This window comes from Malania oleifera, chromosome 10, assembly GCF_029873635.1.
Source record: "Malania oleifera isolate guangnan ecotype guangnan chromosome 10, ASM2987363v1, whole genome shotgun sequence".
Lineage (NCBI taxonomy): Eukaryota > Viridiplantae > Streptophyta > Magnoliopsida > Santalales > Ximeniaceae > Malania > Malania oleifera.
The window spans coordinates 16,809,183-16,835,971 of NC_080426.1; the positions used below are offsets into that span (position 1 = coordinate 16,809,183).

General features: G+C 36.8%; 1 protein-coding gene across 2 annotated transcripts; it reads left to right on the plus strand.

Annotated features, from left to right (window-relative positions):
* Positions 1 to 256: 256 nt before the first annotated feature.
* LOC131165436 (glycine-rich RNA-binding protein RZ1C) lies at positions 257 to 13,487 on the plus strand. 2 transcript variants are annotated; one of them, XM_058123259.1, is made up of 4 exons: positions 257 to 501; positions 644 to 761; positions 12,376 to 12,869; positions 13,072 to 13,487. In XM_058123259.1, exons 2-4 carry the CDS (start codon positions 651 to 653, stop codon positions 13,325 to 13,327), a joined length of 861 nt encoding a protein of 286 aa, XP_057979242.1. In that variant the 5' UTR covers positions 257 to 501; positions 644 to 650; the 3' UTR covers positions 13,328 to 13,487. The 2 variants fall into 2 exon arrangements, with proteins under 2 accessions (XP_057979242.1, XP_057979243.1); XM_058123260.1 differs by lacking the exons at positions 257 to 501; positions 644 to 761 and adding an exon at positions 10,481 to 10,727.
* The last annotated feature ends 13,302 nt before the right edge of the window (positions 13,488 to 26,789 follow it).

Sequence of the window (26,789 nt, forward strand, 5' to 3'; positions counted from 1 at the left end):
CTATTTGCTTTATCTAATAAAATTTTTATTTATAGTTTTCTTATTGAAATGGTGGCTAGAATAGGATAAGTTTTTTTAAAAAATATTATTCTCTTGAAAAATCACTATAATTAGTGTCATTAGTGACAATTTTTTCAATTTTCCTTTGTGGTAAAAAGAAAGGAAGAGAATGCTCCGAAAAAATATAAAGAATTTTTTTTTTTTGACTATTTTAAAAAAGTGTATAAGTCAAGTTTTCTTTGCTCAATTTAACGACGTGAGAGCAAATAATAATAATAATAGTAATAATCTTATTATAAAAATTTTAATATGGGACGGCCATCGCAGTTTTGCTATGAGAAAATAATAGGGCAACCCACAAGGCAGAAGCAATAAATAGCAAAGCCCCGCCTGTGTCCCTTCAGATTTCTAGGGCTTCACCTGTTAGCCTCACTCGCAGATCTACTCAAAACACTCTTAAGCCTTCGAGTTCGAGCAACGTCCAAGGAAGCGCGAGGGAAGGTACGGCTTTCTTTTCTCTTTTATCTTCTCAGTCCAATTCTAGGGTTTTATCTTTCCTTGCCCTCAGTTTGCTTGCGAGGGAAAGATGTAAAACAACAACTGAAGTTATGAATCTGTGTTTCCGTGTTGTGTTTGTAAATAGGAATTAAATGGCTGGGAAGGAGGAGAACCGTATATTCGTGGGAGGGTTGTCTTGGGACGTTACTGAACGTCGCCTTGAAGACGCCTTTAGCCGCTTTGGCAAAATTATCGAATCTCAGGTTTCTTTCTTAAATTTCTTTTCGATTGACGGCTCGTAATCCCTTCTTTTTATTATTATTGTTTATACGTTGTTTGGTTGCTGAGAAACTGGAAGAAAGGGAAGAAAATTCAATTCTTTTGTCGCTTGTTTATCAATTTGTTGCTTATAGTTAAATAAAGGTATGGGAAAAAGATGAAAATCAAATATTGTGTTATAGGTCCTTGGGGATAGGGTTTTCCTCTGTTTTTTTTTAAAGCGGTGGGATGGGGGGTTTTGGGAGCTTTTTCTCAAATTATGTACATAAATAATTATAAAAGACTGGGCATCGCTACCCCTTCCGTCATCTTGCTCACTATAGTTGTTTATCGCACATTCAGATCTTCTAGCGAGCCGTCTTGTATAGCTTTGTAGATCTTTGGAGTGAATGCTTTCTTTTTCAGGGTTGATTCCCCTTCCAGTTTGATTGCTTTTGTTATTCTTTGTTATGTTTTGTACAACCTGGATCATGGATCAAGATAAATAGCTTACACAAGTACTTCCACATCAAGCTGAAAGTTTAAGCTCAAGCTTTTTATTGCTTTTTAAATGCCTTAAAACCCTCTAGTAATTCTTATCTGGGATTGCTTACTATCATCACTATATCTATCAACCTTCAAGATTAATCGTTTGGTTTGACATTTTGACCCACTTACCTTATGTATAGATTTTGCTCATGGCTTCTTAAAATCTTTTTCCATCTCTATGAGTCATGTACTAAGGTTCTTAAGTTGGCTTCCAGCTCTATTGCTTTTTTCGCATTCATTCCCTTCTGCAGAACAAGTTGTTGTGCAGTGCATGCATAAACTTTTTTTTTTTCCCATGCTTGCATGCGTGAGCTTCTTTTTCTATCATGCTTATTCCAACCATGAAACGTTTTCATTCAAGCTCTTTTTAATTAGCATAGAGTAAATTTCATCCAACTCTGGCAATGGAAAAAAATTGATGACAACTTGCTAATATATGAAAGCTGATAGTCCTGTGTCTGTTGTGTCTGTGGAGTTTGCACATCATATTATGGTTGTGAAACCCCACTAGCTACTAATAATGGGGGACGTGTTCCTTTGTCAAACAATTGTCTTAATCCATTGTTGTGGTATTGAAGGCTATGTTTGGGGTACCAATGAGGTCCACACTCATCAAACAACCTTTAGCTTAAGAAATGTATGATTTTGGCCAAACAACATCAAATAAGCAATCTCCTTCCCTCGCATACTTTTAGAATATAAATGAAACACCCTCATCTCCTAATCAAGCAATATACCTAGGAAAAACCAAATTCTCCTCATTCTTACTGCATGATCCTCCATCCATATGTGTTTTTTTTCCCTGCTATTCTGGAAGTGTGAGGAAATACTTCCATTAATGGCATTCCTTTGCTTCAAATGTCTTTCCAGAATTTTATTTTATTTGTCAAAATGAGTCTTTTCTTGATAACAACTCGAGCTTAGTTATAATCACCTTCCAAGGATCCATTCCACTGTAGGTGCCTCATGAATATATATATACAAAATTGAATGTTTCAATGCTTACTCTTTGATGCCGTTGAAGTTTGGTGAGTTGGGGATTTTTTACATCTTTTTTTTTTTTGGGTGATGTCCCTTATGGAAGAACAATCAACTAGTGCCAGAATGCATTTGCAAAAATTCTTCCACATAGCTGATAATCTTTGAAGTGGAATTTATCTTCAATTGATTTCATGACTAATTTGTTTTAGAAGGAAAAAAAATAGTACACTCATTTGGAAACTTCATATTGCTGTCTTGTAAAAAATTCTTGGAGCATCCAAAGTCCAAACCCTTTTGTTCATTTTAAGAGAAAAGATGAATTGAATCGAGAAAATTGTCTCTTCCTCTTGGTCAAATTCCTCCTAAAGAAAAAAGCTCCAAGAAATCACGTTGGAGCCAATAAAGGTTGGAAGAGGAGCATAATGATTGCTAGACAGATGACATAGTCAAGGAAATGAGTTGGAAACAAAGCATACTGTAGCCAATGATCTTGCCGGAAAGAATTCTCTTCATGAGTGTTTTAAAAGGCGAAGGCATAAGGCGAGGCGTTTTACCCTCCGCAAGGCGAGGTGTAAGCCTCAAGGCGTTGAGGTGTAAGCATTTTGGGATTGTATTTTTTAAAATAATTAATAAATAAAAAAATTTATATAATGGGAAAAATGTTAGAATAATGGAGAAAAAAATAAAATATGATGCTTAAGTATTAAAAATAAGCCATTAGTTTTCAAACAGATGACAAAAAGCCAAATTACAAATTTCTCCAGCTATTAAGGGGTTGTTTGGGAGACGGCTGAACTCCAACCTTGAACCCAACTATTATGAGAAAATGGGAATAATTTTTAATATTCATTTAGTGAACTCTGGTTGATTGTAAAAATAATGTCCCGTCGGACAGAGACTTCGAGAGAGAGAGAGAGCAAAGGCTTCGAGCTTCAAGCAGAGGCTTTGTCGAGCTTCGAGCAGAGGCTTCTTTGAGGCGTAAGAGAGAGCAGTGGCTTTGCCGAGCTTGGTCGAGGCTTCGAAGAGAAAGCAGAGGCTTCGTCGACAAAGCAGAGGAGAAGAAGCTTCGCGGGAGAGAGAGGGAGGATAAGGTTTCAGTATGTTTTGGATTTGGACTTATAAAATTGTGTTTTAACCTAGGATACCGAAAGGTGTACGCATTTCATATGAGGCGTAAAAAGGTGTCATTTTTTGGCTGAGGTGTACGCTTTGTTGGTTAAGGCGTACGCATTCGTGGAGTTTCGCCTTCGCCCATACACCTTGCTGCATTTTTCTCCCAAAACGCCCTGAGGCAAGGCGCGCCCTAAAAATACCTTTCAAAACACTGCTTGTCATGTTGCCAAGACAAAATCTCACCCATGGCTTGGAAAAACGATAAACTTGAGATAAAGAATTCTCTCCCCATTTTGTGTAAGTCATGTGGTTCTGTGGATTTTGCACTCCATGTTGCCCCAAATTTCTAATAATGTTGAGAAGGAAGACTGTCAATTGTGTGCTTGAGCTTGAGGCTGCAATGTACGCCTGTGGTGTACTTAATGTCCTAATTTTTTCACACACAATTGGTCCCAAGCCTGGGTAAAGGAGGAGGGTTGCGTTATGTAGCTGACAGCCAACTTAAAATTTGTCAGATCACTATGATATAAATCCTTATAGAATATTTGCTGGGGGCATCCCCTATGAGTGACGCGTTGCACTTGAACCACCCGGGTGTAGCAAAAAGTGTGGGAGGGTGGGTTAGGTCATTGCCCCAAAGCGACGCGACGTGTTGGCGCTCGGGTACGGTGTCAAATGTGCGCGGGTTCCTGTATCATTTTGGATATGGGCAGGTAAAGGCGTTAGTTCAGAAAAATAGGATTAGATTAGCAACTTGGAATATAGGGACACTTATGGAAAAAAAGCATGGAAATTGTGGATACAATGATCAAAAGAAGAATTAATATAATTTGCCTTCAAGAAACTAAGTGGGTGGGGGAGAAAGTTAAGAGAAATTGATAAATCGGGATTTAAACTTTGGTACACTGGAAAAGGAAAACATAAGAATGGAGTAGGCATTATTATAGACAAAAACATAAAAAGAAAGCGTTGTGGATGTAACTAGAGTAGGGGATAGAATTATAAAAATCAAGATGGTATTAGGACAAGAGATAATAAATATCATTAGTGCTTATGCTCTCCAAGTCGGTTTAGCAGAAAATCTTAAGAGACAATTTTGGGAAGATATGGATAGTATTATACAAGGCATACCAGGGACTGAGGAAATATTTATAGGAGGAGATCTGAATGGACACGTTGGAAGAGATAATAACAATTATGAGAGGATACATAAAGGATATGGATATGGAGAAAAAAATGAGTATGGGGAGATGATCTTAGATTTCACTATGTTATATGATTTTAGTATAATGAATACTTGCTTTAAGAAGAGAGAAGAACACTTAATAACCTTTATAAGTGGATAAAATAGAATTTAAATAGATTTTTTTTTTACTAGGAGGGTAGATCGTTTATCATGCAAGGATTGTAAATTTATTCCAAGTGAAAGCCTAACCACACAACATAGAGTCTTAGTGTTAGATATATGTATTAAAAAATGGAGAAAGAAGGATAAATTAAACCAATGTAAGAGAACTAGATGGTGGAACCTAAAAGGGGAAAATGTAATAAAATTTAAAGATAAAATAATCAAAGATGGGGATTGGACCATAGAGGATGTGATAGATACAAATACTTTTTGGAATAGATTAACTAGCTCTATTAAAAAGATAGCAAAAGAGATTTTAGGTGAATCAAGGGGAAGATTCTTGAATAGCAAAGAGAGTTGGTGGTGGGATAAAGATGTACAAAAAATCATAAAGACAAAAAGAATTTGGTATAAAACGTGGCAAAAATGTAGAAACAAAGATAACTTTGAAAAATATAAGGAGGTTAGAAAAGATGCAAAAAATGTTGTTAGTGAAACTAAATATAGATCATTTAATAGTTTGTATAATAGATTAGATTCAATAGAAGGGGAAATAGATATATTTAAACTTGCTAAAGTTAGAGAAAGGAAGAGTAAGGACTTAGGAAATGTAAAAAGTATAAAAAGTGAGGATGATATTGTCTTGTTTAAGGACGAAGACATTAAAGAAAGATGGAGAAGTTACTTTTGTAAGTTTTTTAATGAAAACCAAATAAAAGGCTTAAACTTAGAATTGTCAAATGAGGAAAAGACTAAAAATATGAGATTTAGTCGCAAAATTAGAGTTAATGAAGTTAAGTTTGCACTAAAAAAGATGAAAAATGGGAAAGTTATGGGACCAGATAACATCCCAATTGAAGTTTGGAAATGCTTAGGTGATAACGAAATTATATGGTTAACTAATTTATTTAATACAATTGTAAAAATTAAGAAAATGCTAGATGAATGGAGGAAAAACACTTTAATATCTATATACAAAAATAAAGGAGATATTCAAAATAGTAATAACTATCATGGAATTGAACTTATGAGTCATTCGATGAAACTATGGGAAAGGGTAGTTGAACAAAGATTAAAGTTAGAAACGAAGGTATCAGAAAATCAATTTGGTTTTATGCTTGGGAGATCTACCACAGAAGTTATTTATCTTTTAAGAAGATTAATGGAAAAGTTTAGGAAAAAGAAGAGAGACTTGCATATGATATTTATTGACCTTGAGAAAGCATATGATAGGATACCTAAGGAAGTTATATGATGGGTTTTAGGAAAAAAAGGTGTATTTAGTAGGTATACTGATGTCATTAAGGATATGTACGATGGAGTAATGACTAGTGTAAGGACTATAGATGGAGAAACTAGAGAATTTCCAATCACCATAGGTGTACATCAAGGATCGGCTTTGAGCCCTTATCTTTTTGCTTTAGTGATGGACCAATTGACTAAGAGTATTCAAAAAGAGGTTCCATGGTGTATGTTGTTTGTAGATGATATTGTATTAATTGACGAAATTAGGGACGGAGTTGAGGCTGAGTTAGAATTGTGGAGAGAAGCTTTGGAATCTAGAGATTTTAGGATAAGTAGAAATAAGACAGAATATATGAAATGTAATTTTGGTAATGATTGGAGGAATATTGGTGACAAAGTTAAACTTGATGATGATGAAATAAATAGCACTTGTGGATTTCGATACCTTGGATCTATTATGCATGCTGAAGGAGAAATTGAATATGATGTAATGCATAGAGTTAAAGCTGGTTGAGTAAAATGGAGAAGTGCTTCAAGTGTGCTCTGCGATTGTAGAATACCCTTAAAATTGAAAAGGAAGTTTTATAGGACAACTATTAGACCAGTTATACTATATGGATCGGAATGTTGGGTGACGAAGAAACATAATATCAAAAAATTAAAAGTTGCCGAAATGAGAATGCGTAGATGGATGAATGGTATAATATTGAAAGATAAATTAAGAAATGAACATATTCGTGGTAAGTTAGGGGTAGCTCTTATAGTAGATAAGATAAGGGAGGGGCGACTTAGATGAGATGGACACTTGCAACATAGGCCACATAGTGCACCTGTGAGGAAGAGTGACTTAGTTACTATGGGGGGCAATAGAAGGGGTAGGGGTAGACCTAAAATAACTTGGGAGGAGATAGTAAGGATTTAATATCCTTGAATCTATCAAAAGAAATGGTCCATGATCGCAAAAATTGGTGGAAAATGATTCATATAGCCGACCCCATCTAGTGGGACTAAGGCTTGGTTTTGTTGTTGTGTTGTTGTTGTTGTAAATGGAAGCTGTTCCAGGAGATTGATTGTTTTATGAAATGTCTCTTTGCATTAAAAACCAAAGTTTTAAAAAGATCAATTCATGTTTGCCCCAAGATGAGGGATTACTAAAATGCCTTGAGGCTAGGTATAAAATATCAAATCCCAGAAAGGCCGATACATTGCATGCTGAGGCCTTAGGCTTATGCATTTGTATGAAAGGCATGCCCTTTGCGCCCTTTAGTTGTGGCTTACACATTTTATGTTTGAGAATCTGGAGTTGATGGATCTAGAGTTAATGGATCGTTGGAACCACTTCGAGAAAAGTATTTTTCCGAAAAAAGTACTTATCTAAAAGTAGTTAGGGATTACTTATAAGTACTTGTTTGGATAAGTACTACTTTCAAAAAAATACTTTTTCAAAAAAATGTTTATTTTTTTTAATAAAATTAGTAGTTTGGAAAAGTATTTTTTATCATAAGTACTTATTTAAGTGTAAGACACTTTTTCTTGACACAAGTACTTTTCATAATAAGTATTTATTTTCTAAGAAATTCCAAATGGGGAATTAGATTTGGCTTGAAATTTTTGACGTTGTTATATGAAAGGAATGTTGTAATATGAATTGATTTCTAAAGCTTTTGAGCCTTAACCTTTCCAAAATAATTGAGAGTTGCATCATAGATCTTGAAAATAATTTGAACTTTCTAATGTTAAAGTTATCTCTTGGCATGATTTACTTAATGAATTCTAGCTAGTATTTTTTACATGGCCAACAAGTGGTTTTCAGGTTACATTTTTTTTACATTTTATGTGTAATCCATTTTTTAAAACATTTTTTTTACGTGTAATTTATTTACATATCTTTATCAAAAAATAAAATTATTAAAATGCTTGCGCCTCAACAGTACAAGGCTTATGGCTCAAAGGGTTAAATGCCTTGCCGTATCTCTTTACTTTTTAAAATGTTGTTGAAAGTGAATTAATTTGTAAAACAGAGGCTAGGACTGCTTATGGAAGAACCTTATTGATTTCCATCTTATCTTACGGATTCAAAGAGTTGATATTAATGGTTATTTATTTTTATAAAAAATTAATTAAATAATTATTTTATTTTTCCTTGGTTTATTATTTATGATTCCATCATTCTGGATGCATGTTACTTGATTACATTGGCTTCTGGTAATATTTCTTTTTCATTGATCCTTTTCCTTCCATTATATTAATTATCCTTTCTTGTTTTGTTGTTCTTTCTGTAAAGCTGTTAAGTTCTTTTGAGAGATGCCATAGAGGGCTCCTATTGAGACATTTTGGTTGAAGTGATATCATCAAGTTACTGAAGCTCAATATTATTTGTGATTAGAGTATTCAGATCCTTGTTTTGAGTTTTTGGTTGTTTATGTTTCTCGAGTCAGGAAGATTTCAGATAGATGGTTTTTGGATGTGTGGATTATGGTTCATGGATGGCAGTCAGAATTAGATGTGTGGCCTTGTGACATCTGCTAATGGTGGAAAATGTTCTTATTCAAAAAGGTATTATGGTTTGAGATACAGGTGAAGCTGATTCCCAATTTGGAGTGTGGCCCATCCTGCAAGGAAGGATGAATGTAACCAGTGGACATGATGTAGCAAACTTTAGAAGCCGTTTTTATTCTTTTATTGGTGAATTTTACATTTTTTCACAGCTTGTGGATGTTCAATCTGGATCTTACAGCTAAGGCCGTACTGAGTCTTTAAGTTTATCAATGCATCATCAGAGAATCAGTTAAAGAGTTTCATCATTTTCCATCCTATTAACCCTCAATTTGCATTTCAAGTGGGCATATACATCTTATTTGATCAATTATTACATGACACTTCTGTTTGAAGCATTCGAGAAATTTTTTTTATGGTGCATCCTTATTGGTTATTTCACAAGTGCGGATCAGTTGTCAATTTCAATGTGCTTTTTCCTTTTCAAATATCCCAGAGGTCTTTATCTAGTGATGCTAAAATATAATCTTTGAATTCCACAGTTTTTGGAGTCTTAGATTACACTGTAATCATCTATTGATTAAGCCTGTAACTCACTAAACATAAATGCCGAAATATCACATGCCTGTTTCCTGATCTCTCAGTTATTTTTTTCATTTTTACCCCTCCATGCTCCCAAGGTTTCCCAAAAAAATTTAGATACACTCGGCACAGTTTTGTAAGCTTGTCTGAGACCGTAACAGCTTGCTGCAGAAATACTGGATGTCTGATTCCTGATCTGTCCGTTGTTTTTGTCACTTGCCCACATACATGGTTCCAAGGTTTCAAAAAAAAAAAAAAATGATATACCATGCACAGTTATGTAAGTGTGTATGAGACAGTAACAGCTAGTTGCTTGTGGATTGCAGAAAGATCCTGTCATCTGTTCATCTGCTACTATTCTGGTCAGTTAATGATTCGTGAGGTTCCAGCTTTTCTGTTTCCATGTTACACATTGTGTTTTGCGCTGCTTTGAATCTTCTTAAGACATGTTTTAATGACTAGGTTAATTTTGGTGGGTTAATGTGATTGGACTATCAGTTCCCAGATTTTAGCTTTTCCTAACACTTATAAACCAGTTAAGTTGATTTTGGATAACTTGTAAGAGGCCTCAATCCATCAATGCTGGTGTGCCTGCTGTCTCAGTTTACTAAGGGGATTTTTTAGGCTCCACTAACTCAGCAAACTGTAATATAAATTTCATTCCTATTTGGACAGCACCGCATTCTGCATGGCAGAGAACAGAATCAGCATTCTCAGCCTCACTAATTTGGATGCTTGTGCCCAGATATGGAAAATGATGTACCATGCTATCTTAGGTTGGACTATTAAGAATGTACAAGAAGTGTTTGTAGTGCACAGATCTTTTGATCTCCTGTCTAAATGTGGGTTCTGGGTTTTTGTAAGTGGTTCTGCCTGCCTGATCAAACACTTCCACCACACTTGCTGTTTTGATAGCATTGTTTCCAAAGGTATTTTAATCCTTGTTATTACCTCATGGCATGCTTAATATGGAAGTACTTCAAGCTTGAATGCCTGAATTAGCCAAAGCCCGAGTCCTCTTAGATCTGTTTTACGGAGAGCTTATGTCAACTTTATTAGTTGGAAGTACTGTGGGTCTTCATGATCTTTTGTCACATCGACAATGCTATCATATCATGACTGAATTTGTGACATTTTTGTGCTGAGTCTTACATTTTTTCCAACTGGGCTGTTGAATCATCATTGGGAGCAGCAGAAATTCAGGAAATTTTGGGCATGATCTCCTGATGAAAATGGTTATTTGTACAGCTTAATGTTTATGCTGAATCAGGGGAATGCCAATTTTAGCTAGCAATATTATTTTTAAGAAGATTGATTCTCAAGTCCCACCTAATCAATGCCATTTCACTTGTTCTGGTTGTCTGCATTGCTGGTCAACTGCAAGATGGATTTTCCTGATGTCTTGGTGATGATTTGTTCAAGATTTAGTCGCAATGGAGGAGATAACCATTTCAGTTCAAATGGCTTCATTTGTCAGTGTTAGGGAGCTTAGATCACCATATTTTGGTCGTGTGCCATGTGCTGAAACTGTGAAAATCTGTGGGGGAAACAGAGGACTGAGGTGTATTTTGTCAGATGACAGGTCTGCAGTTTCATGAATGCCTAAGTTTTGAGTAAGAACTATATGATAATGCTTTATTCATAATGCTTACTCAAGGTAAGATGGTTTTCGAATTATTATTATTTTTTTAAGTATCCAATTCAAATTGAATAACAGAGAGAGGGTAAGTTGTCTGCATGTTTTCTTGTGTATTATCTTATAGTTTGTATTGGCTGCATTAATGGAAATAAATTCTGCACCTTTTTCCATTCTTCATGTATTCTTGATGCTATGAATTTTGTGAATAGAATTAGTTGACTACTTAAACATTTGATCCCTAAATTTTTCCCGAATTATGCAAACTTTCTCATAGTGCTGTGATGATATACCAGTGAACTTGTTTAGTCTGTCTTATTGTGTAGTTTATTGCTTTACTGCATGATAAACGGTTGATCACTTGATCTAACTTGTTAAGGAGAAGAATTATATGCATTTTATTGTTTAGTTCTTGTTTTGGGTTTCTGCAGTCTTATCAATTATAGGGCTTGATCAATTGTTCACAAACTTGTTGACGCTCATGTGGTTGATGCAAAAAATAAAAACATATACTGGTGGATTGGTTTATAATGAATTTGTTGAGTCCTTGGTGATATAACTTGTTAAGTAGGAGAATTATATGCATTTTATTGTTTAGTTCTTGTTTTGGGTTTTTGCAGTCTTATCAATCATAAGGCTTGATCAATTGTTCAAGAAATTGTTGAAGCTTGTGGTTGATGCAAAAAATTAAAACATATACTGGTGGATTGGTTTATAATGAATTTGTACGAGTCCTTGGTTTACTGCTGTAGTATTAGGATACCATTAGGGATTCTTTTGCTGGATGTTACATCTAATCCTCATCTTTCTTTCTGCCTGGAGCCCCATTATGTGGGGCCAAATAGGGAACATACATTTTCAATCATAATTTTCTGAACATCAGATTTGAAAATTGATTGGGGAAAATGAAATCTGGGGTGGAATATCCACTAGTTTTATCAATAAATCATTAAGATTCTTTTAGGCATTCCTTTCTGGTATATTTGTCAAAACTGAATGGGTGTCTTATCTTTAATTGTGTTCTGTCAGCACAGGAATAAAGTGGAAAGGGAGCAGAGAAGAGTCAGGGTTGGGATTTAAGTATGCAGGATTTCTGTTTTGGTTTAAACTTTTGTTCCAGTATTTCTTTGTTCAATGATGCCCCTGACCCCTTCATGTTTTCGCTGAATTGGCCAATTGTGAGCCCTGAGTTGTTTTAGGATAACAATTGACAACTCCCCAAAATACACTGATTCTATAAGACTGGTCAGGCTGTCAGTCATTGGACGTGACTGCTTTTTAGTCTTCCAACTTCCAAGTTTAGAATTTATACTTCTGGTGTCTTTCTGGTGTTTGGTGACGACTGTTTATCATTTTGTGCTATTTACTTTTGATACAATGAAGTCTTTATTCGTTCCTTTTTCAGTGTTGTTTTTATGCTTGTAGTCCTGATTTACAAAGCAGTTGTTCAGTAGTCTATTAAGTTGCTGGATGTGATTGTGCAGAGGGGCCACCTCATTTATTCTTATTCATTTTAACTTCATCCTTTTCAATTAGAATGTAGAACCCTGTCTATGATCTAACTTCCCTACAAAGTGTCAATTCCTTAGTGTTTCACCATGCAATTGCTTGGTATCAACTGGGTGTTTTACTGCTTGGCATGAGCTTCTCAAATCTGGTGTGTATGTAGATCATGTTGGAAAGAGATTCAGGCCGTCCGCGTGGATTTGGATTTATTACCTTTGCAGACCGTAGGGGGATGGAAGATGCAATTAGGGAGATGCACGGACGTGAGTTTGGTGATCGTGTCATCTCAGTGAATAAGGCACAACCAAAAATGGGGGGTGAAGATCTAGATCATGGCTATGGTGGAGGCTACTCATCAGGCAGCAGGGGAAGTTATGGGGGGGGAGATAGGTCTGTGGGGCAAGATGAATGCTTTAAGTGTGGGCGCCCAGGCCATTGGGCTCGAGAATGCCCTTCAGCAGGCAGTGGGCGTGGTGGGAGTGTTCAGTTCTCTTCGCGTTCTAGGTATGGTGGTGCTGGGGGTCGTGGGGATCGCTATGGAGGAGAACGTGACCGGTACATAGATGATCGTTATGATGGAGGACGTTTCGGAGATAGGGATCGTTTTGATAGCAGAGAGAGCAAATATGGGAGCCGTGATCGCTATGTCAACGACAGGTATGCATGGTTTAAATGTGGCATAAGATTAGTTACAAATGTATATCAATGTTTTATTTGCATAGAACAAAATATATCTTCAATTTGGAAGAACTAATTATGTCATTTAGAGTGACAAATTTTTGGATAAAATGATGGAATTATTATTCAACTGCCTAGTCATGGTTTGTGACAGTCTGTCTTGTCCATTAAAAAAATGCAGGTATCCACCTGGAGGAGACCGCTACACTGGTGATAGGTATGGTGGTTCAGATAGATATGGTGCTTCTGATCGGTACCCTCAAAATGGGTATGGTAAGGAAAGAGGCTATGAGAGGGACGCCGGACCAAGAATGGGCAATGATAGGTTTGGTGGAGGGCCAGCTCGCAGCGAGGGGAGAACCTACAGGAATAGGGCAGGTCCTTATGATCGTCCTAGCATGGGGGGAGGGCGCCCTTCGTCTTTTGATCGCTACTGAAATTTCAATTGGCACTCTGGGTTGAACTCTAGGGAACAATCACAAATGTCGTGTATACGCTAGATACTTATGTTTTGTTGATGTAGAATGGTTCGGTTGCATTGACTAGCAGGATTGATTGGTGCCATGTTATTTAAATTTGCTCATCTGCTTCCCATAATTTTGTTTTGAGACTATCTTGGTGTTTGGTTTGCATGGTGGCTTTGCCGGCAACAAAGCAGTGCCATATGTTCATATTGAGCTTGGTTTTGTCGCCTCTTATGTCTCTCTCGCTGGACATCCTCGATCCGCTGTACATGCAATCGGTGCCATGTCCTGTCCGCGTGGTTGGCCTGTGTTGGGAATGACTTGGCACTTCTTCTCTCTAGCAATACAAATATATATAATAGAGGAACGGAAGCAAGAGCATGGTTGTGAGTTGGGGGTATGGTTTGATCCGTCTTTGAGTTGCTGGTTCTGTGCTGTTTGAATGTTCACGAAGGGTAAGGCAGGTTGGCCAATTGAGAAAACTTTAAAATGGAGAAGAGGGGACTGTGTTTTCTTGATTTTTGCATCCCGCAGAGGTTTGAGCAATTGCCGGCTGCCATGTGTGATGATAATGCTTGGTTATGAGCTGGACAAGAGTGACCTGCCACGAACGTGGCATGCAATTACTGCGAAGGAGAGCTCTTGAGAACAGCTGTAATTCATGTATTTTAGTCTTGTGCTGGAGCAACTGGAAAGAAGTCAAATATAATTAAAGAGGGGTCGTGAACATTTAATTTTTCTTAAGAACAACTGTAAATCATGTATATAGTCTAGTGCTGCCTTCAAATAGAGCTCCTCCTCCTCTTCTCCTTATTTCTCTACCCTCCAAACACACGCCGCGTGAAGCACAACAGTGGTATATAATAAAAAGGTCCCCTCCATCTTTCCTCGCCTACACACCTTTCAAAAGATTTAAGAGATTAGAGTTGAGGTTGGTTTTTAGATAAATAACTCATTTTTTTTAAAAAATAAAAATAAGATGAAATATAATGAGAGTTTTAGGAACCCTTATTTTTATTTATTTATTTTATGAATTTATAAAAAAAAAAATCTCACATAATAATGTAGTATTTTATATAGTTAATCCTAGGCAATCCATCAGGATTAGTGTATTCTTAAGAAATCAAGCACAATCTCAAAACTTTTATATTAAAACTTTTGAATTTTAAACTTTAGATAAAAAGAGAAATAAATTGAGAAAGGAAGTATCTTTACAATCATCGCCCAACAAAATTCCGATGAAAAGAGAAATAAGAAGAAGAAAATGTGGCCTGAAGGGCGGGTCAAGACTCGGACATATTATCCCAAACCACGACTCAGTGCATTTGATTAAATGAATGGTCACATATATCATTGTCGTCAGCACCCGTCATGCACAAAAATCATATCCCCTTTGGATGACATCCCTAATTTTTCAACAATAAACTAAAAATATTTGACTTTATATTCTTAGTTACAGAAAAAAAAATGCACGCCTAAAAATTAGAAAATAAAAATGCTACTTTTTCTTTTCTAGCTATATGCATCATGGGCCCCATATGGAAGAGTAAAACCACCCCCTAAAAATTAGAAAATAAAAGAAGGCTGTATATATTGGACGGCAGGAGTCCTATAATTGATTTTTTTTTTTGTCTTCTATATCTTTCCTTTTTTTTGTTTTTTTTTGCAGATTTACGTCTACTTAATTGGTGGGTGTTTAAAAATTTCGCAGACTAAAATTTTGTAAAATTGAATTGAATTATTATATAATATTAAATTATACGGAGTATGATAACTCGTGTTTATTTTATTATCGATATATTTAAAAAATATCAAATAAAGACGTGAATAAATTTTTATAGATGCTCTTAGAATGACCCGTTCACTCTTAACCATGCATACCAGATAAGAAGGCTCTTTCTCCATCTCGACCCATCACCTTCAAATTAATTCTACACTTGGGGTGACTGACTAAGCCTGATTCATGTAGTTTCCATGAAATAAACGCAACCCTTTGGACTGGATAGGGACTCACTCTAGAAGCTACAGGAGCCACATATAAGGAGAGGGGAGAAACGTATGCGCGTTGATAATTCAAATCTGAATTTTGGTGAGCAGCCTTCTGGAATGCATGACCCCTTTTAGATGGCTCAGAATATTCAAATTACGTTCCAATTAGATGACAAAACGCTTCTACAATTAATTAAGCATGTGGAGCAATTGATTAGTTTATAGGTCGATTTTGACGGACTTAATTTGCAGTTTTGTTCATACATTATTCGTGGTCACCCGAATATATATAATCACATGATCGATCATGATTTGTTGGTTAGTTTTTGTCATCAAAACGTATTAAGATCTTTTTTGCTCGATATAAATAGTTTAAGATGTGTTTTGGTTATGATTTTTGAAATTAACTTTTTTTAAAAAATATTTAGAAATTGTTTGCAAAGACTGCATACTCAATTTCAACTTTTCCACGAGTAATAATGCCTTTTGTGATGCATAAAATTTAAGCATAAATTTCAATTGGAATCAAAATTAAGGATATATATTATGTTCGATTTTGGGAAAATAATTTTATTTTTTATTTTTCAATTTTATAAAGAACTACAAAATGCCATTTTTTCTAATGGAAACAATAAAATATATTGTTGGCACCGGAGAAGTCCATGGGTGAGCTTGATACACATGGGTGACCACTAACTTGACACAAAAGTTTAAGTATATTGGATCTTGAGCCCAACCATGTATATGAGCACTCATCATCCACTCAAATTTTCCAATGTGGGACAAACTCATAAGTGGGATTCTCAACAATCTCCCACCCACTTGTGAGTTCCAACTGCTCTCCTTTGAACGGAAACCGTCTCCCATATGGGAGTAAGCCTAATTCCCCAATAGTTGCTTAAGTGGGTCTTACCACTAGCGCCTTACGTGATTCAGATTGCATTTCACGTGCCTCTAAACCAATCCTACCTTCCATGTCTTGACCCTATTTAGATCCGTCCCAGGCTTAGATGATCCTTATTGGTTTCGGTCACACACTTGGTCTTCCAATTATTAGCACGTCAAGAGAATTAGTTTCACGTCTCGACTTTTACAATGTCGCTCACCCACAGTTACAAACCGTCAGCTCTGATACCACTTGTTGGGAAATATGGACAAAAGCAAAGATAAACACACACAAAAACAACACCAAGATATACGTGGTTTAGCCAAATTTAGCCTACATCCATAAGAGAGATAACTAGTATTTCCTAAAAATACAGAGGAGGAGAAGGAGATAAAATACTCACTCAAGACTCTCTCAACTCTCACAGCTCTCTCTACCTTCCCACTCTCTTCTCTCAACTCTATTTTTCCTAATGATTCTTTACATTCTCAACACACCTATTTATACACAAGGAGGATTAATTACACAAGGGAAAACTGCCACAATCAACTTTGATTTTTTCTCCTAATTTTGTGGAGAACCACCTGTAAGAGAAACCGTAATGTCACGTCATCGTTGGGCCCCGCTACCATGTCATCGCTTTTGTAGTGATATATTGTACTAATTATATGTCTAAGGAAAATTCTATCTAGGAAAGTGGGACTTAAGCGGTCCATTGTGACCCCCTACTTCCCTGGGAATTTGCCTGACGTAATTTAGCACAATCATCACTAGGTCCCACTGCCACGTCATCAGCGCCACCTCAGAAAATGACGTCATAATGGCCAGGGAATATTCCGTGAGTCAGGGAATGTTCCATAACACGGAATGTTCCATAACTGAGTCAACTCACTCCAGAACGGGTTTTTGGGCCGAGTCAGCCCATTTCAAGTCTGTTTTTTAAAAGGGTAGGCTTGTTTCTAAGGTTTTGGGTTGTTCCAGACACAACCATGCAGTCAGTTTCGTGTGATTTCGCTTCGATTATATCATTTGAGTAAGTGAGAACCAAAAACTCAAGTATATTCTATGGAGGATTTAGGCGCCATGGTCAAATTGACGACATCAAATTATACTTTATGGAGACTAAGGATGGAGGATTTCTTGAATTGCAAAGATGTGGCAGATCCATTGGAAAATGAAGGTAAGTTCAAGCCTTATTACTGCTTAGTTCTCTGCCAGAGAGTTGGGAGACGTTGGTTGTATCCCTAGGAAATTCAGCTCCTAGAGGCAAACTTACCATGTTATTGGTCAATGATGCTTTACTCAGTGAAGAAGCTGGATGAAAGGAAGCAGGCATGGATCAAACACATGCCCTTGTCACTGAAAATAGAGGAAGACCTCAAGCAAATGCGAGAGGTAGGAGTAGAACCAGGAGCAGAGGCAAAAGTAGAGGACGGTCTCAGACACGTGATGTTAAAAATCATTAAGGTAAATATTGTTGACTTTTTGAGTCCGATCCCTATTTTGATGCTGATAATGCACTCGTATCTTATGTGTACTTTTAAGTGAGCGAACAGGTACATATTTCAGATCACACATAAAATCAAAGAAAAATGGATGCCAGAGGAACTTAAAGAGCGATATTGTTTGGCATATTCCATAAAGACAAGAGAGCAAAGAAGAAGAAGAAGAAGAAGACGTATGTTTCAATTTGTAAATGCATTTAGTTTTTATATTTGATCTATAATAATGCATACATCTTGCATGATATGATTTGAATGCTCAAGATGACCGTAGGGAATCAAAGGCCATAGACTGACCTTAGGGCACCTAGAGTTTAACCAAAAACCCTTTTCATAAAAACTAAAATTAAACAAAGGTTCTGGAATAGCTTTAGGCGACTTTGGTAGACCTTTGGTTGACCAACGTTGGATTTTTTGGGCAAAATATTAATTGTTAATGCTCACGATTGATCGACTGGTTCGAGCTTTAATCAGCTCGGTTGACTGAACCACTGTTTGCCCCGGAGTCAAAATGTTGACCATAGCTCGGTCGACCGACCTTATTTTGAACTAACCTTCCTTGGTCAATCGAATCATAAAAATTTACTTTTCCACCTACTTGGTCTGTAACGACCTGCCTATTTTACCATAATTTTTTTCCCTCACATACATAAATATCCTTCTTAATAATAACCTTGATACCAATATAGCAAAATCAACTCGAACCCGCGGGTGCTGGGAATACACCTATCATACACAGTAGACACCTAAGTAGTGGAAAATATAAATTACATACATACCATCCAACAATATAAATTACATACATACCATCCAACAGTTACAATACTAGAGTGCTACTAAAGGGTAAAACTAGGATCATCCAAAAACCATCTGACCCTAACTCAGCAACTCACCCTCCCACTGGGGTAGTATGAACTACCTCTATTGACGCGGAGCTCAGTCCGCTTGTCTAACTGGATTTCCTGAAATGTTTTTTAAGTTGGGGTGAGACACCTCTCAGTAAGGAGAATAAACTAATATCAGTTGTGTGGCAGTATGAGTATATTCGTACTATAATAGATAAACAATACATAACACATGTCTAGATAAGAATTGATGATATAATACTAGATAAAACATACATAATCATAATCATGTTAAATCATACTGAATTTCAGTTATTATAAAATCATCTACTATAGATGATAGCACTGAAAAATTACCCAGGATGCATAACTAGCTGATGTCATGTATTAACCCCCCATGACTGGGTTGTGCAGCCCGAAGGCGGGACCTAACAATGGTTGGTTGACCACTGCCAAGTCAAATGTGTCTATAAGTATGATGGGCCTGCCCCACCCTAGTCCGGACTACCAGGGAGTCGTCTACAATACTACACTAAAGCCACATCGACTATCCATCTCCCACACTCTCTACTGGCAAGTGTGGTAGCACTAGTCTGAACTGAACTGTATAACTATGGTACCGAGCCCTGAATACTGATCTAAACTAAATCATCCGGGTTCTGATAACATATAGTATGTTTACATATACTATTTTAACATGAAACTAGATTGATAGCATTTTTATGAATTCTGACATATCATACATAATCACGACCTTGCGCCGGATAGCATACATAATTACGACCTTACGTCGAATAACATACATAATTATGGCCTTGCGCCAACTATTAATCACGACCTTGTGTCGAGCATATTATAACATATTGAATTGAAATTTGTACTGTTTATCATAAAATCCTGAAACCATAATTTCCTGTATTATTTATGGTTTTCCTGAAAAACTGTTGTAAACATTCTTTTACTGAAAATCTGCTATAACATAATATTCATAAAATGATACTCATGCCACACAATTTTAAATAATATTAAACTGAATACTTAAGCTGAATATATTTCTGATTAAATATTTTAAAATCATTTTTTACTGTTTAACAGTAGTATTCCCAAATAATTTAATATAATATACATAATTACTGTAAATACATGTTGTTTTAAAATAATAAATTTTCATAAAAATAAACTGACTTAATTTATCCCCTTACTTGACTTATTGAGAAGCCCACAAAACACACAATCCTACACCTACTGTAACAACTCGAAGAATAATGGTATTTAAATAATAAGAAGAAAGGAAAATGGAAACAGGAACAGAAGGAGGCAGCGTTCGTCGACGACGTTACATTTTGGATGTGATAATCCCAAGAAATTTTCCAGGCTTCGTCGACGAACACAGAGGTTTCGTCAACGAGGGTTCTTCTGGATCTCGTCGACGAAGTTCCGTCTTTTCGACGAGAAGATACCGAGAGAGGATTTTTGGAAGCCTAAAATTCATTGAAGAACTTTCTACAGTACTCGTCGACGAGGTGATGTGACTCGTCGATGAATCCCGTAGTATAAATAGGGTTAAACGTGATTTTTCAGTTCATTTTCATATGCAGAACCTCTCTCTCTGTCTCTCTCTCTCTCTCTCTCTCATCCTTCGGTTTCTCCTCCTTCTCTCTAAGTTTTTGGGCCGAATTTTCGCTGATTTGATGATCTGAAGCCACCACGACGCTCCTGGGAAAGTTCTCTGCAAATCTGATGGAGCGGATCGTCCGTGGGGCTGAGTTGAAAACTATCCCAAATCCAGGGTAAGACTTTTTACTTAATATTTGGATTTTTGATAGTTGTAGAAAGCGTAGTATGCGTAGAAATACTGAACTTTGTTCTGAAAAATTCCGTTTTTAAGGTGTTGAGTAGGGAACCCCGTGGGTGTAGGAGTATTTCTTATAGGAGCTTTTCAGGACACAGGCAAGGGGATAAACTAAACTAGTATTTTATGAATATATATATATATATATATATATGCTTTATATTTGGGAAATACTGCTGAAAATGATGGTATGTTAAATATATGAAAAACCTGTTTAGTGTGACATGTGTCGAAATTATAATGAAAAACTGTTTTCTCGGAATGTGTTAATGATACAGATTTTTATAATGGAAAACTGGCGTACGGGTTTAGATTTTGATATATTTGTCGGCGTACGGGCTGAGCTATGTGTATGATTTGCCAGCGTACAGGCTGAGCTATGGATATATTTGCTGGCGTACGAGCCGAGCTATGGAAATGATTTGCTAATGTATAGGCTGTGCTATGGATATGATTTGCCAGCGTACAGGTCGAGTTATGGTAAAATGTGAAATACCAGCGTACGGGCCGATGATTTTCATGATATATGTATATATGCAAAATGATATGATTGATTTGATAATTAATGATATGAGTTATCCATGTATCACAGTTTTAGTATATGTTATATGATATCAGAACCTGGTTGGCTTGGTCTAAGCTAGCACTTGCATGGTACCGCTGCTATGTGTCCATGGTCATCATGATCATGATATTTGTGTTAACGCTGCTGTACGGAGTGGTGTGATATTGGATGGTCGATGTGGTTTTTAATAAAAGTGTGAGCGCCCCTAGTGTATGGACCAGGTCTGGCAAACCCATCAGACTTACAGACTGTACTTTTAACTTGGTAGTGGTTGGCCAACCATTGTCAGGTCCCGCCTTCGGGTCACACAACTCAGTCATATGAGGGTAATACATGAAAACAACTAGCTAACCTACCAGGATTATTTTTGTAATATTATTTATATGAGATGAATTATGCTTGGAAACCATTATGTTTTGCCATGTTTGATTATACATGTTTTCTTAGAAATGATGTATATATAATTTTACTGGTTATGTTTATGATTATATGTATATCATAGAAATGCTCATATTGCCACACACTAGTGTTCGTTTATTTCCCTTACTGAGAGGTGTCTCACCCTAAATTTTATAAACATTTCAGGAGCCCCTGATAGGAGAGGTAAAGCCCCGCTGATCTAGTACGGTTGATCTGTCCTTCCAGAAGGGTAAGTGTTTTGATAGGGTTGGATTTATTTTGTGGAAATGGCCCTAAGACATCTTTTGGGTTTTGTATTGTGTACTTATATATACAGTGATTGTAGTAACTTTGGTATTGTGATGTATGGTATAATGAGGTGTTTATGATTTATGTTTCCTGCTGCATAAGCTTCTGTGATGTGTTTCTGAAGTATCCTTGGTACCCACGGATCCAGGTGGATTATGATCTGCTGAGCTTTGTGATATTGTAATATGGGAAAAAAAAAATAATATATGGAAATTAAGCAGGTCGTCACACTTGCAATGTTCCCAACATAACACTCTGAAATTAACATTTTCCCCCCAACCAACTTTAGTATAAACTATCTAACACCTTTCCTCAACCCAAAATACCAAAGACCTTAATAAATCTTAAAATAACTAACTTACCCAAATTTTGGGATGATTCTCAAGTTGGCCTAACCAATGATCTACTCCTATAGATATAAAGAGAAACTTCCCAAGAGTAGCGTGGTAGCTTCGGATTGTCGAACTAGCAAAGAACCGACCCAAAAACTTAGAGAGAAGGTGGGGAGAATGAAGTTAGAGAGAGAAGAGAGGTTTGCATGCCATTTTCGCGCTGAAAATCCGAGTTAGAGTTATTTATACATTTGCCTTCGTCGACGAGACACGTCACTTCGTCGATGAGGCCAAGTAGAGAGTTCGTCGACGAACACTTATTCATCATCAATGAATTTCAAGCCCTGCAGACAGCCCTCTCAACAATTTCTCATCGACGCGACATGTGTCTCGTCGACGATCCCAATAAGCCGCTTCGTCGATGAACGCAAAGCGTTCGTCGACGAGTTCCTACTGTGACCTCCTTAAAAATTCCCATTTCTCTCTTTTCTTATATCATTAAATTACTATAATTCTTTAGGTCTTTACATTCTCCCCTCCTTACAAAAATTTTGTCCTTAAAATTTACTATCTGCATTGACACCATCCTTTAAGAAAAATGGGCTACTTATTTTATTACTTACCCTCACTTATGGCGGAGGAATACCGTGATTACATTCAGGGTTCTGGGAGATTACAAGTACACATAAAATAAAATTCTCCGACCACCAAAATACTCTCTACTACCAAAAAGACTATTACATGCACTGACTAATCTGCAAAAGAAACATTACATATCTGCTTGTATCTCTTCCTAACTACTGTTTTTTTTCGCTAAACAGATGTGGGTATTTTTGTCGTATCTCTTCCTCAAGTTCCCAAGAAGCTTCTTCCACTGCGTGATTCCTCGACAGGACTTTTACTAATGGATTCCTCTTACTACGCAATTCATGTTCCTTCCTGTCCAGAATCTGCACTGGAGTTTCCTCATAAGTCAAAGTATCACTGAGTTCTAACTCGACATAACTGATTGTTGACTCTACGAGTCAAATCCTGTTTTGATAATGACAAATCACTTTATATTTAATCTGTGCATTGAGTTTGTGAATAGGACTTACATTAAGCATGCACGGAAAGATAACGAGTCATGGAAGCCTTCAAGTAAAGCTTACAAATCTTGGAAAGCACCATGGAACTCAAAGAGTACGAGAATCAAGATGCAAGCGGCAAAGTTCAAGAATATCTTGGGAATGGGTATTTAGAACTCATGTACTTACATTTTCGTATGATTTAATTTGAGGCTCAACATAACTTAGAATGATTTTAGGATTCATGCATTTCATGTACATCATTAGGGAACTTACATGGGCTTAGAAAGGTCTTTAAAATCATGGAAAACTTGTTTTATAAAAGACCCAAGCAAAGAAGCAAAGTAGAATTTTAAACTGGAAATGAATAAGTGAGAAAAAGGGGACTTTGGTAGCCTGAACTCAACCTTAGTCGCCTGAAGAATTTCTTCGATTGCCTGAAGATTAAGTTCGGTAGCCTGAAGAATTAAATGGGAAAACAAAACCTGGCAGAGGTACTTTGCTCGCCTGACCCTGGAACCTCAGGCGCCTGAAGTTGCCACTTTAGGAGCCTGAACCCCACTTTGGTTGCCTGAAGTCGCGGGAAAGTCTTAAAATTAGATTTTTATTAAAATGACTCTCGAGCTATTTTATTGATCCAACGGCTGAGATCAATCCTAAGGGTAATATACTATATATTCTGAATATCTAAACCCTAGAACATAAGTTAGACACACAAGAAAGAGAAGAACACACATTGTTGAAAGAACGTTAAAAATCTACTCCTAGTGCTATACGATTGCCTACACTTCAATCTCTAATCTTCAAGCTTGGGCAAATCAACTCAGATTCTCAATGGGAACTTGTTTACTCAACTGTACTTCAATCTAGTATTGAGGTTTGATCCTTCAAGTTATTATTCTTAAGAACATCTCATCTCATCTTATTACATGCTCTTGACTATCATTAGAAAAGTTTTGATCTTGAGTGTGCATATTCGTATAAAAATTGAGTTTTGAAAAGATCATTACTTGAGAAAACTTATTTAACTTGGTTGATTGATTTTTTGATTCAAAAGGGTGTTTTATAAAGGATTTATATTTTAGATATATTAAAGCTCGATTAAATATCCTTGGTACTTATAACTATATATTTAATTGAGGGATATTTTCTGAAAATTAATATACTCAGTTTGTGATTGAATATATGAAATAAAACTTTGTGACTTTGATTGAGTTTGTATTCAAGATAGTTTTTTGTTAACTAGTTCATATCAAACATACTTGTGCATTTTTGCAAAGTGAACCAAGAACCCTAGTTGACTCCAAAACATTTTAAATATATCTTTACTTGAGAGTTTTGGTTAAATAGGGAGTTGTGTGTTGAAGCATATCATACATAAAACAATTGTATCGTTTTTCATACATTCACGAGCTTCAAGTTATATCATATGTTAATGTATTAGGTTTTTGAATTGTACTCACCAGCTTTTGTTAGAAGCATTGTTTTGAGTGTTAATTTTCAGATTCTATTGTATACACGGTTCGGTTTGTGAACCGATGTGTGAGAAGAGAGCTGTATCTCTTGTAAGCAGTGGAGTAGGAGGAAGCTATGCCTCTTGTAAGCAGCGGATTGTAAGGGAAGCTCCGTCCCACTTTAAGGAGCAGGGTTTTAGTGAATCCCTGAGTGGTTGCTCAAGGCGAGGACGTAGGCCAAGTCGGTTGAACCTCGTAAAACTGTGTTTGTCTTCTCTCTTCCCTTTACTATTTATTTTTGGCATTGCATTTAAATTGTGTATATTGGATGCATAGGTTGGATAGTCTTGCACAAAAGTAATTGAGTAACAAGAATTTATTGGTAAATATATAAGAAGGGTTTAAGCGGTAAATTAGTGCCAAAAAATTTTTAAATACCCAATTCACCCCCCCTCTTGGGATTACACTTGATTCAACACTGATGATATATGAGGAATCTTGGACGTATTTCCTTAACATAGAAACATGGAATACTTCGTGTATTTTGGATAAAATGGGTGGTAAGGTTAGCCTGTAGGCAACTGACTCCATTCTCTCAAGGATCTCAAATGGGCTGATAAACCTAGGACTAAGCTTACCCTTCCTTCCAAATCTCATAACTCCCTTTAATGGAGCTATTTTCAAAAACACGTGATCTCCAATATCAAAAATCCAGTTTCCTGTGGCGAGTATTAGCGTAACTCTTCTGCCTGCTCTAAGTTGCACTGATCCTGTCTCTGATGAGCCGAACTTTATCATATGCCTGCTACACTAGTTCTGACCCCACAACTCGCCGCTCACCTATCTCATCTCAGTATAATGGGGAACAACACTTTCTTCCATACAACACTTCATAAGGTGTCATCCTGATGTTGGTCTGGTAGCTATTATTGTATGCAAACTCCACCAGTGGCATAAACTGAGTCCAACTACCCCCAAACTCCAGCACGCAAGCCCGTAGCATATCCTCAAGAATCTAGATCATCCTCTCAATCTGCCATCTGTCTGAGGATCAAAGGCTGTGCTGTACGATAACTGAGACCCCAGAGCCTTTTGCAAGCTCCTTCAAAATCATGACGTGAAACGCGGGTCTCGGTCCGATACTATAGACACTGGCACATCATGAGAATGAACTATCTTCCGAACATAAATCTCTGCCAGTCTATCCATGGAGTAGTTGATTTTAATGGGAAGGAAACGAGCGGTCTTCATTAGACGATCCACGATTACACAAATTGCATTCTAACCATGTAATGTTGATGACAGCCTCGTAACAAAATCCATAGATATATGATCTCACTTCCACTTCGAAATGAAAAGTGGCTGAAACTGACCCACTGGTCTCTAGTGCTTAACCTTAACTTGTTGGCACGTCAAGCACTGCACTACAAACTCGGCAATCTCCCTCTTCATGCCGCTTCACTAGAAAAATTCTTGGAGATCCCTATACATTTTAGTACTACTTGGATGAACCGTGTATAAGGACCCGTGAGCCTATTCTAAGATCGTCCTCATGATGTCCATATCCGCAGGCATGCATAACCTGGAATGGAACCTCAAGGCCCCGTCATCAGAAATACTGAATTCCTCTCCTTGACCACTCTGTACTCTGGCTACTACCTTAACTAATTCTGGGTCCTCTTTCTGAGTTGCTTTAATCCTTTCCTGTAATGTAGGTTGCACCACTAAGTTGAAAATAAATGCCTAAGGATCACTTTCTACCAACTCTACATAGTCTTTTTAGATCCATTTGGATCGGATGCTGAACCTTTATAACTGGCGGTGCTGGTCCCACTGATTTCCTGCTTAGAGCATCAACTACCACATTTGCTTTCCTTGGGTGGTAACTGATAGGGCAATCATAATATTTAATAAGTTCCAACCACCTCCTCTGTCTCATGTTCAACTCCTTTTGAGTGAAAAAGTACTTCAAACTTTTATGATCGGAGAATATCTCGCATCTCTCATCGTACAAGTAATGTCTCAAAATCTTTAACGCGTGTACCACTGCAACCAATTCCAGATCGTGGGTAGGGTAGTTCTTTTCATACTCTTTCAACTGTCGGAAGGCATAAGCTACAACCCTACCATGCTGCATCAATACACAGCCGAGTCCTTTCAAATACGCGTCACTGTAAATTACATAGCCATCACTTCCTGATGGAACCGTTAGTACTAGTGCAGCGACGAGCCGCT